Raw genomic sequence first — 12,713 nt, 5'->3', positions numbered from 1 at the left:
GCCTTGTTGCTTTTCTAATTCTCTTCAAGAAAGCTCAGCTGTTCGTCAGAAAAACAGGTGTATTTATTTGATCGCAGAATCTGAAACACCCCCCCCCACCAAAAAAGACCCATATTATAGGAAAACTTCTTTTTAGCACATAAAGTAGGCTTAGCCAGGCACACAGCTGATGCAGATACAACACCATGTCAGGTTAATTTTGGTCCCTTGTTTTTATTCCTTAAATTTTAAACCTGCTGAATCCAACAAAAGAACCCCCCCCCCAAAAAAAAAAAAATATGATAAACATTGTGATATCGGTCGTTTTGGCGAACATGAATACTCCACTCTGATTGGTTGATCCATAGCAACATCATTGTGACATCACCATCATGGTCAAGATCCATTGCATGATTCTCTCTCCCTCTCTAATTCTGCCCGATATTCTTTTTGAAAAACAGAAGTGGCCCTAAATTTTGATTCAAACAGAAATGGTTTTTTTATGATGCCACTGTGTGGACAGATATATGTATTATAATTGCCTGATCAACCCTTGAAACTTTGACCACATATCTAGATTTATTTCCCAAGCAAATAAACAGCCCTACATATGGTGTTCAGGCATTTGTCGGCTATCAATCATTCTGTAGGAGTATGACTCCCAGAAATGTTAAGGATTTCTGGCATCTAAGGTCCCCCCCATGAAAAATATAGTTTGGTTTACAGTCTGAAAATAAACATTTGGAAAGGTGCCAGAGAAATGCTAATTGATCTCCATGGATATTTTTTTTTCTTCTTGTGAAAAGTGGAAATTTCTGGTTTACTTGCATCATCTTTATTCCGTAAATTCAGACGTACATGTCAGACACATTAATGAGCTGCTGTTGGAAAAGTGAATGTGATACGTCACTAATAATGTGACATCTAATGAGTAGAAAACAATTACAGACCAATCTAAGGTACCACCGCCTTAACGACCTTGTACATGTACATCATGTGGTCGGACACTATACAGAATTGTCCTTTATTGACATGATGCCCTTAAAGCTATAGTCCATCATTTGCAGCCATCCGAAAAAGTAACTGGCATATTATTGTTGGAAAACATACTTGGTTGAAAGATAGTAAGTGGACTAAACTCCCTGTGAAATTAATCTTTCTGGCAAGCTATCATTTTGAAGTAATCAATGAAAGAAGGCCTTTCCAACGGTGCGTCTTAAGACGCACCGTAGGAAAATTTAAATTAGTAGTTCGTTTTGTTATTCGGCGCAGCGCGCGCAAGCATTGGCACGAGGCACACACGCGCGCGGTTGCTATAATTCGTCGGATCAGTGCGCGACATCGTTTAAAGCTGCAATTCAAAACAATTCAAAACATGATTCAGCAACTTTTGATTTGAAATTGAGATCCTAGAATGCTGTTTTTCTCGGAACGTACAGCTGAAGCTGAGCTGAAACTTCATCAGGTTACTTGTTCAGTATCCTTCATTAGATTTTGAACACTTTTGTTGCTTCAAACGAACAAAATGCACAAATTACAAATGATGAACTGTAGCTTTAAAGAATATAAAAACTATTTTGTCATAGTCCACACACAAAAAGTAAAATAGTTTAGGGCTTGAAATTTTCCATCAATTCAGCAATAATAACTTACTACTCCATCCATAATGTAAAAGATCTATGCCTTTGTGTTCTATGCACAATTTTTTTCCCCAGATCAGTACGAATGTAAGCAACAAGGCACATTCCTGATGGTTATAATGAACATAAGAGCCAGCAAGTTTATCATGTTTTCGCTGTCGAGGCAGTAATCTTTTTCTAAATTTGCCGTGCTGTTCTCATCATCCGTTGCCCAGCTATTTTGAGCCGACGGTCTTGCCGAGACGCACGCAAGACGGATCTGCTAGCTAATGAATGAGCGTCATTAGGACAAGCATCCTTGAGACTTCCATTATAGTTAGGAAGGAAATTAAAGGTTTCAGGTTACGCTAGGCAAGGTAGAATGAAGTTTAAGTTTTTAATATTCGCAGTAAGCATGACAGAGGAATCATTCATGTTTTTTTGGCTTGGTTTAGGTTTAGAAATTTGTCCTTTTTTTATTTCAGAAGGGTTGATTGGATTTGTTGCTTCCTGTGCGACTTCTGTCTTTCAACATTTTATTCTCTGAAAACCAGGTTGAGCGGAATAATGCTGTGCTATTTTGAAACCTTTTCATTGCTTTTCCGTTGAGTCTCGCGATTCAATTCCATCGTGCATGACATGGCGTATTTTGTGTCCCGGCCTTCAAAATATACAATGGTGTTTGTCCGTAAACTTGGCCCCAGTTGTCTCCAGGAAACCTTCGATATCTGGGTGGAATTTTTCTGAAAAGATTGTTGACTGACACGTACTATAATTGAGATTTCAATTCATCGACCTGTTGACCTGGGAAGTTTAGTCAACTCATCAGATCTGCTTTCCAACCAATATTCTGAGTAAAACACAAAGGTCACTAAATTCAAGACATCAATTGGGGTCAGGAATTGTTTCCTTACTGGACTCGAAATCCAGAATTGCAGAATTATATCTCAATCTAGCAAAGCTCATTTGGTTTGCTATCGTTTTACACACAGTAGGAGTAGGACAACAAACAAAATACGGACAACGGAAATCTTACCACTCATGCTAGAGGTTAGGATGTGAAAAGGTGTTGGGAATACATGAAAGACAAAATGTGTCATCAGGGTCGCGGACCGGCATAAAACAATTGGGTCGGTGTGGTTACCGCGAGCACTCCCAAAGCAGAAGTAATACATGTATATGTATGGCATTATTGCTGGGCATATTTACCAGCTTCTTTTAAGGTTTGTTTTGCAAGACCTTGAAATTAACTTTGAGAATGCACTTTTGTTATTAAAAATAGTTTTTTTCTATTGCATATAGAAAAATATATCATATTCAAAAAGAAATATTCAATAAAAAGATTATAACAATTTTTTGCCGTGCCAGCTTTTGGCTGCACTGTAAAAAGTGCAAAACATACATTTGGCTTCCTATTTGTTGTGATGTGATCCATGATAATACTGGGAATATAGTTTTGTTAATCACGAGGGAAAAATATATATATTGTACTGTATTTCCTGGGTTTTTGAAGTCTTGGCCCCAAGACTGGATTTGGATAATTTGTGTCTACGTGCAGTCTGTATATCGCGCGCTGGCAAGCACAGCCAAACGATATCAACGGTGGAGGGTGCTATCGATGAGGCGAACCGTCGACGAGGCTTAATGTAAATCCAGTCTTGGGCCAAGACTAGGTTTTTTGTAGTGTGTGGAATAGACGCATGCGTGGCACACGTCTATTACATGCATGCAGATTATGCAGAACAACACTGCATCTTGACCTCCTGATTCTGACTCATCATTCAGCAGGCGTCTTCTATCAGGTCTTCAGTAACCCAATGTTGTCTGAGAAAAACTAGGTAGCTATACATCGACAAATCAACAGCCTTGGCAAAATTTCTGCTCTAAATGACGTCACAATTTCTAAGTCAGCGCCAAATGGCTGGCGCGCTGAGTCACATAAAATTTACGGATATATCAGACGAAATATCTATAAATTGCTCCGTTTCACCTTACGTGGGGTCAGGGATCCATTCCAGACCACAGGAACATGATTGTTTTTCTTGGTTTTTCAAGCATATACAAACACAAAACTTCCAACAAGTCAGTGTAACAATATTTGCTATAAAATACTACCCCCCCCCAATCCATCAATTTCTGTAAATTACAGCAAAAACAAATGTTGTATATCCCCTTTAAGAACGAATTCTTTTTTTTTTACTGTGAGGAAGTGTCTTCAAGATTCAAATGTCACGGTGTCTACTTTTTTCCAAATTTAATCTACCTCTAGAAATGGAAGAGTTGGATGGTGATGACGTTAGAGTGTCTTCCAAAGGACAGTTTGCTGAACGGGACATCGTACAGGTGAGTACAAGAAACCAAAGCTGCTTAGCGAACAAATCCTGCTCAGCAGAATTATGAAATCTTAGGATTATGATTTTCAAAGAAGGGCAGGGGGCACTATAACTTTCCTTTTTTCCCCCTTTAATTACAGTATAAGCACATGTATGAATTATACACCTTAAACAACTGTTTTCCATCACAGTGAAACATTATAATCCCTCGTTTTCTTTTTGGTTTTGGGTGGTCCAAAAATGAAAGAAAAAAAATATGGAGTAGTGGGAATATCCCATAGAACCAGTCTAGCGTCTTTTACTAGGAACTGGACCAATTCCATCAAAATCCATCAATCACTGTGCTTCTGTAACGTGGAAAAATAGCACACTGTCTTAATGGGAAAATACAACATTTGCAAACATCGAAAAATAAAATGACCAAGTTTTTATGAAATACCTTACAGGATGTTGGTAAATGACAGTCTAAAGCATCCTGTAAAATTATGGCACCTGGTGTGCAGTAATTTTCAAGAAAATTGTATTTTTGTTTACATTTCCAACGGTGGAACTATTTTTCACTACTGCTCCAAATTTACCATTTTTTCAGTCCAATTTTGTTTGCTAATTGGTTTTATGTTCATGAATGGGTGCAGGTCAGCTAGACTGGTTCCCTTAGCGTACAATTTTCCGGCATCTGTAAATTGATCCATTTCATCTTCAGTGGAGTCAGGGAACCAGACTACTTGAAGATTTTTGTTTTTCTTGGTTTTTCCAGCATTTTCGAAAACAAAACTTCAAACATGTCAGTGTAACAATAATTTGATCTATTATACTAACCCCTCAAATAGTTCATTTCTGAAAATTAAAGCATAAGTCAATGATGTACATTCCCTTTAAACACACGTGGGAGAGCACATTGTCCTGGTTCAAATGACTGGGCGTGAAATACTTTTAAGAAGCTGGGACAGAAGCAGGAATTGATTTCCAAACAACAAAAAATATATTTTATTCACATGAAACTCAACAAATTTTGGCTAAGTATCAAACTTACCAAAAAAAGGAGATTTCAGTTTCTCAAACAAATTATTTTAAAAGGGGAACACTTACTTATCCAAAACTCAAAACCTATCTTCAAATTTCACTTCAACTGGTTTCCAAAAGCAAGAAACATAAATTTGGTATTAAGAAGAGGAACAGAAAGAGAAAAGTATAGATAATAGATAACACCAACACAACACCAATAGAGAGTCACTCTAGCGGCACGAAATGACAACACCTCTTAAGTTCTGCAAAATTAAAGAAACAAGGAAAATACAATTAAAAATATGAAGTTGCTACTTTCTAACCATTGATGAATCCTTAAAAAAAACCTTAAAACACATGAATTTAACTTATAATACACCCTGCCAGGAAGCTTAAACAAACAAACCCTGGCCAGTGAACAAGGGAATAAGTAGCAATAAATGCAATAAACAACAGAAACTGCAAGGGTCTATGGAACTCATTAAGTATCTCCTCACAGGCCTAATCTGTGGCCATGACCCATGTTCAGACACGGTGTTAGCTAAAACGGTAAAAGTTAAAACGGTCGCTCACCACGGGAGGCCCGTCGTAAAAATAAAACTTCCGAGTGTCCAGACATCGTTTTAAGTATAGCAAGTTCAACTCGAAGTAGTTTATCTCAGTTTATAAGGTCACGTATGTATGACTAAGCAGCATGGTGTCTCAGAAATGATGCAACACAATGTACGGTACAATACTCTACACAAAACTTGTTGAAAAAGGCAAAAAATAAGTTTAAACAAAATGCAGGAATAAGAAACCTATAAAAACATAAAAACACAGAGAAACCAGGAAACCTTAAGTCCTTCAAGTCTCTTTTACACAATACTCAAACTGGCCAAAAAACAAAAACAATAGTCAAAGGAAAGCTTAAAACTTTTAGAAAACTAAGATCAGGAATCAGTATATTGGTTTTAACTACATTGTACTCATGAAGCAAAACTTACTCTAGAACTTAAACTTTATCTTTAAATCAAGTGAAGTTACATAAACTTTGGCTTAAGTGAAACTAAAGTCATCATGATGTAGCAAAGTTACCATGATGTGGCAAAGTTAGGCAAACTTCAGGACATCCTCCAGGACATCCTCATACCACATAGGAAATAAAAAAAAAACATTTCAACAGGATCATCTTTCAATAGTTGACATAGAAACATTTTAAAATAGGACTCACCAGTGAATGGGTAAGCAGGAGGTGAAATCTGGCATCAGCTTTGTACAAGTGGCAAGGGAGCTAGTGAATAAAGGTGTCCACTTCATCATGCCTTGCTGCTCGGTCCTACTAAAGCGCGTCAACAAGCGTCAACAAGCATCAACAAGCCTCAACGGTCGTCAACGAGCATCAACAAATTTTGTACATGCTTTTGAACATTAAAAGTAGCTTTATATGGTAGAAAAAGCAATAAAGAACATCTTCTGCATATCAATTAAAGTTAAAATTATTTTAAAACTTGTTTTTTGAACGCGAAATGTACGACGAATTTGTCGATAAAAGTTGGCCGCCATCTTGTTTATGTGTAGCTAACCATACTACGCATGCGTGAAGTGTACAGAGCCATACTACGCATGCGCGAAGTCCACAGCGCCATCCAAACAAGATGGCGGCCAACTTTTATCGTCAATAAGAAGATGTTCTTTATCGCTTTTTCTACCATATAAAGCTGTTTTTAATGTTCAAAATCCTATACAAAATTTGTTGATGCTCGTTGACGACCGTTGAGGCTTGTTGACGCTTGTTGACGCACTTTAGTAGGACCCTTGCTGCTCAATGATCACATAACTCGTAACAAAGGAAGGTCAGTGACCCTCTCTAAAGTAAACAGTGTAAGGGGCAAGAGGAGTCGGGATACTAACCTAGAGGGGAAGGGGTGCTACTCCTATTTAGAAAACAGACTAGGAATAAAGTAAAAAGTACAAAGAAAACTAATACTCCTCCACACTTCCAATGCAAAAATGTACACGACATAATGGAATCCACCACTGATGCACTGGTTGACATTCTTGGACTTGCTACACATGGCTTTTATCACAATAGCAGTACAGGAAGCTAGGCAAAATCAATCGGATACCCCTAGCACTGCTTTAGGCCATTAGGCCCAAGTCCATCATACTCCATCAATATTTAGCCACGGCAGGCCTTCTGGACCAAGTCCACCAAAATCTACCAAAATGGGGAGGATGGATTTTAATGGAGTTGGGGTGGTTAGGGTTAAAGGGGCAGTGTGTGATGTTCTACATTATTTAATTATTTAAATAAGAAGAAATTGTTATTCTCCATTTATTTGTTAATATTTTTCAACAGTACAGAAATTAATGATTGTTTGTTGTGCCAACAGTTTGTCCCGTTCAGAGATTTTGAGGGTGGAGACAATGTGGTTGTGAGCCAGGCTCGCCTCGCCAAGGAAGTTCTCGCCGAGATTCCTGAACAAATCACGTCCCATATGAAGATGCGTAATATTAAGCCCCGCCCACCCCCCTCGCCGAGTCTTACAAGTCGCCAGAGCTTCAGTACAGGCGTCCTCCGCTGAAAACTGCCCCCCTCCCCCCCCCCCAAAAAAAAAGCGCAGAATTTTTTGTCTTTTTAACCGAAAATTGTTCAGTCTTTTCTTTGAAAGAGGTGAGTACTGCGAGTCAGGGAACAAGATTTATCTGATTGCGCATTATACAGTGAGGTAACCAAGTGAGAAAGGTATCAGTCAGCCTGGTGCCTGAACACTCATCCAAGAGGTGTGTTGAAGTACTTCTTGGATACAACAGTGTTTAGAGTAAACAACATAATGTAAATGGCATCTGGGTGAAGGAGGAACATGTCGATTCTTGTACATTTTTATTACTTGTATGTGAACAAAACTATTCTGCAATGTTTTCAACACGAAATGTGTGAGCTCGGATTTAGATTTCAGTTTCTTATGAATACAGAGTATTTTCTAACTTAGAATTCTTCCATCTAGTAAGTTCAGAGAAAACTGCATAATAGTAGATATTGCCTAGGATGTATCAAATAGTACCTTATAGCCATGTCAAATTGGGTATTATGTGGCTATGACTTTGGTTTTTGGCATTGGCATAGTGCAGTGAGAGCCATAGTCCTTGACAATGTTTGGACATGGCTTACATCGCTAGTTTGGCAAGAAGATGTTTGGATAAAATGTTATGCAGATTTGTGAGTTAATTTTAGATGACAGGTCCTCAGAGTTAATTCCTTCTGACAATAACATCAATTTGAAACTCAGCTTGTACAAAAATGCTCGACCTATTCCATCTGTCAAGTGTCGCCATTCAAATTCTAGATGTGGATATCACCAAAAATCACCTAATTGATAATAAGGCCAAAAAAAAAAAGTCTCCGGTTTCTGGTATGCGCGCGCGTCGCCGTAGCCATGCGCGTCGGCAAAATGAAAAAGTTTTTTTTTCAATGAAAGATGATGTCTCACAACCGCCAAACTCACTGGTTTGACTGGAATCCTGCTGCTGCAAAATTTTAACGTGTTTTTAGATTGGGTTATGGTCGAGAATAAGCTTTATGTGGCCTCTCTGGACTCCCATATATTTGCACTAAGTTTAGTCGGGCACCATTTGCAGTCATTAGCCGACATTTGAAGCAAAAAAATCAGGTTAAAAAAAAAAAAGCCGCATCGCCGCACCACCTTTTTGAGCAAGCTCCATACCAGAAACCGGAGACTTTTTGGGGGGCCTAAACTAAGGTTCTTTTAAGTATGTACTGTACTGTTTTCACCTCAACTCCGGGCCAACAAATATCAACAACAATTGAGGTTATATTACTGTGTCTGTCACCCTATGCAGTGTCCTTTTTGACATTAAAACAATCCTGGCTGATGGTACAATAATAACAATTAAAGTGGTATTACTACATACATCACCCTTTTGTGTCCTCACTTTCGACCTTGACATAACAATCCTAGCCAAACCCACATTAATAACCGTTAAAGCGCTATGACCATGTGTGTCACCTTTTGTGTTGCCCCTTTTGACATCAACTGCTAAAATCCTCATCAGTGCAAGGACATTTTCTGAATTACAATGGATATCACACATGGCATGTTAATATCCGACGGCCTTTTTGACGGCCTTACTGACGGCATGATGAGAATAATGAGGGTCATTCTTAATCTGGACGTGGGAGGGTATATTCTATCCGTGTTTGCATTCCAGAGCAGTTCAGTGTTCAAATATTTTTGTAATATAGATGTCGGTTATGAATGTTTATTTTTTGATTTGATGTATTTTGCAGTCTCTTCTTATTTGGTATTGCATCCGAAAAGGAATCACATTCAATAACAAAATCTTTCCGGTGTATGTTATGTAGTGAAATTATATTTTTATTTCTTTATGTACTGCCAGAGGCATTTTTTTAGGGGAAAATTTTGGGGGAGAATTTTGTGAATGAAACACTGGAATCTCTGTTAAAATTGCTTTTATTATGCAAGTGCATTAAAGTTTAATTATAAAAAATAATGCAATTATGAATACTGGGGTAAATTGAGCAACTTTTATGCAGGTTTTTTGTTTAATACAAGTAATGGTTGTTTCTTTTGAAAATATTCTTTGGTTTTTTGCACATCTTTAAGGCACTGCTTTCCCACACTGCTATTCCAAGTGCTCGCAAGAACAGTCTTTAGAATTATATTTGTAGTCTCAGATACTCGTGGAAAATATTTCGCCTTCAGTCAGTTGACCTTGAAGCACCCTTTAGCAACTTGGAAAATGTTCTGTTTTTAATGAAGTATTATTAGTAATACAGGAAATACAACTTAAGACAGTCAGGATACAAGACACTGATAAGCAGTCTAGACTTGTTTTCTTAAAAGCTAGTCACATCCTTTCCATTTTTGACATGTCACTGTGGTCAGTATTTGATACAGCATTAGCATTGTTCACATGGCGTTGTAAAAAAATTCTACCAATCACTACGTCATTTTCCCCTCCCCCTTGTATTTGAGTGACAAGATTGTCTCACACTTTTCATTTTAACCAATAACCGGTTATCAATATCAGTTTACCAATAACATAACCATTATGGCCACGGAGGTGAAAATATTGACCACTGTGGTGTGATACCGTGGCCATACTACCTGATATTATGGCTATTGTCATGGCCGAAAGTAATGACTATAGTCACAGTAATTAATTGGTACAGTGGAAATATATAATGTCCACAGAAATATAACTTGTGGCCACAGTAATATTCATGGTGGCCACAGTAGTATTCATAGTGGCCACAGGAGTATTTATACGACCACACCGATACATTTTTTGCGGAACGTTTTGTACAAATATTATTAAAATCAGTTAGCCTTAATTTGCTCAATTGGTTTATTGATCATTTACGTTTTGTAATCTTTGTTTTTATAATGTATAATTAAATTTTCATGTGTAGTTTTTTTTCAAGGGGTATTTTTCTTTTTAAGTTGGATGTGGAAAATTTGAAGTTCATGTTTCGTTTCTTCCGCACAATGTATGCTAAAACCCCATTTCAAGACTAAAAAGCTTCAGAACAATGCATAGTGCATCATTGATTATTCTGTATCAAATTCACAGACTTGTACATATCCGACAATAATTTGTAAATAATTGTTTATTTTCTAATGTCTGGGTTAAAAAAATAATAATATTGTCTCTGGTCATTTATAAAAGTCGTTTTTTTTATAAGTAAGAGGCTAGATATGCTTAAATCATTTATTCCAATATTTTTATCAGACGTTAAAAGTATTTTCAGATTGAATTTGTAATTGTACAATTTTATATCTTTGTTGTAAATACATTACTTTTTACTTATCAAATGGCTTCAAGTTTCATTGACAAAAGTTCGATCACAGAACACACGTTTCTTGTGTTATGTCTGTTTCTGTACTTTTAATATCCATTTTTCTTTCCATTTTGAAATAATTCCTGGATACAACATACAAGATGTTAAGTCTTAACCCCTTAAGCACGGGTTATAATGGGGACATTCCTCCACACATAGAGCAAGTGGCCCGCATGACTGCACAGCCTTTGTGTGGTAGCGGGACTGCACAAAAGCAGCAGCTGTGGAACTACCCACTAGCCGTGTGCCACGGCATACCACAGCTGGCAACTGCATTCCAATGAGGATTAGCGGCCGCGGCCATGACCGCTTCCCGTGCGCATGGGGTCAAGAGACAACATTATATGGAAAGTCTTATATAAAGCTGCCTTATTACTTTGAATCGGTATTTAAAAAATGGTTTAATATTCTCTCATCTTGTTAATCATAATAGTTATGTAAATTTGAAGGACTGTTTATATAGAATCGTGGAAATAAAAGTAATGGTCGGGACGGATATTTTGGAAGCAGTGTGCCTGTTTTGTGAAAAAAATAACCGCTATTATCAGTTTTGTAACACTGCAACCCTCGGGGTTTTTTCGATACGGATTACTGGCGGAAAATTGTCGATTGTCAAGCTGTATATTCCCGCCATTTTCAATTGAGGCATGATGCGTATCATAATTTGACATTTTTGGAAATAATTTAGGTCCTTTTTTTGGGGGGGGGGGCAGTTTCGACCAGTCGGGGACCCAGTTGTTAAAAGGCGTATACTTAGAGGATCAATTGTTTTTTCATGCATTTTGTACGTTTCCAATAAAACAACCACTCAAAATCAAACGAAAACTGTTCGAAGCTAAACCGTTGAACTTTCAGCTCGATGGATATTACTCTTTTTGAAAAAACAGTGAAAATCATGCACAACCTTTTGAATTTGATCACGATTCACGCTTTCATCAATAGCACTCTTTATTTCCAAAAATCAGTTAATTTTTGACTGATGGTTGGAAATCACCTACATTTCTTGATTTCTTCTAAATGACAGCAAGCCAGATGGAATATTTGCACAGGTGTTTAGTACCAGTACTATCTTTAATCCAAGTCAGCTTTTTGATAATAATTCGGTAGGGTACTTTTATTGGAATAAATGCAAGTGATCCTCTATGCCTTTAAAAATAGCCAAGTCATCGGCTGTAAGTCCCCCTTGCCGGAAATGGAATTGGGCCAAGTTCGAGGATAAATAATTATATGCCATTCGGTACGGGTTGATGACGTATCTGTCATTGACACTGTACTAGTCCTGTCAAAACAAGATCGTAACCATTATTGCGCGACGTACCGGTCTGTGACGTGATGCAATATTATACTTATAGACCATATTATATTTGTTTACTGTTTCGGGATGATTGTATCTCAAGTTACAATGGATTACAAGTACAACTGAAAGGTTACAATAAGTAAGAAAGTAGGGCCTACAGAAGGGAACGTGAATTATTTAGAGAAGGTTAAACAAGTACTACTACACCAGGGGCCTCATCTTCTCGATGGGAGGGTTTATTAATGATAAATTCAAACAATGCAATGTTCTTTTTGTCCTAACAATGGGGAGGGGGGGGGGGTGTTAAAGGGTGAAGACCTCTGACGAAGGTTCATGCCTCCGCCAGTTACGGTTTTAAACGATACCAACATTCCATAATTCGGGTCTTACCGTTTTCCTTTATAATTTTTAATTCACCCATCCACACTATTTATTTTTAATCTGGAATTTTGTTAGGCCTTCGAGCAGGATATGCTGTTAGCGCGTTTCGGATATTGATAACGATAGAAGTGGTCATTCATTCAACGAGTTGACTTAATCAGCGCAAAGGACGTGGAGGCATCCGGATTGTCAACGGTCAGAGATTACGAAATTAACTTGGCGAGTTATAGTGA

General features: G+C 37.7%; 1 protein-coding gene across 5 annotated transcripts in view; it reads left to right on the top strand.

Annotated features, from left to right (window-relative positions):
• LOC119737269 (copine-8-like) overlaps positions 1–7,521 on the top strand; it is a 41,692-nt gene extending 34,171 nt beyond the window's left edge. For all 5 annotated transcript variants that reach the window (XM_038211470.1, XM_038211472.1, XM_038211469.1 and 2 more), the window contains exons 17-18: positions 3,868–3,941; positions 7,312–7,521. In XM_038211470.1, the coding sequence (XP_038067398.1) occupies positions 3,868–3,941; positions 7,312–7,503 (266 nt within the window). In that variant the 3' untranslated portion in view covers positions 7,504–7,521. The remainder of the gene's footprint in view (positions 1–3,867; positions 3,942–7,311) is intronic.
• Positions 7,522–12,713: the final 5,192 nt, after the last annotated feature.

The sequence above is a fragment of the Patiria miniata genome, unplaced genomic scaffold, assembly GCF_015706575.1.
Source record: "Patiria miniata isolate m_02_andy unplaced genomic scaffold, ASM1570657v1 HiC_scaffold_3, whole genome shotgun sequence".
Classification (NCBI taxonomy): Eukaryota; Metazoa; Echinodermata; class Asteroidea; order Valvatida; family Asterinidae; genus Patiria; species Patiria miniata.
This window is presented reverse-complemented; position numbering and strand designations above follow the sequence as displayed.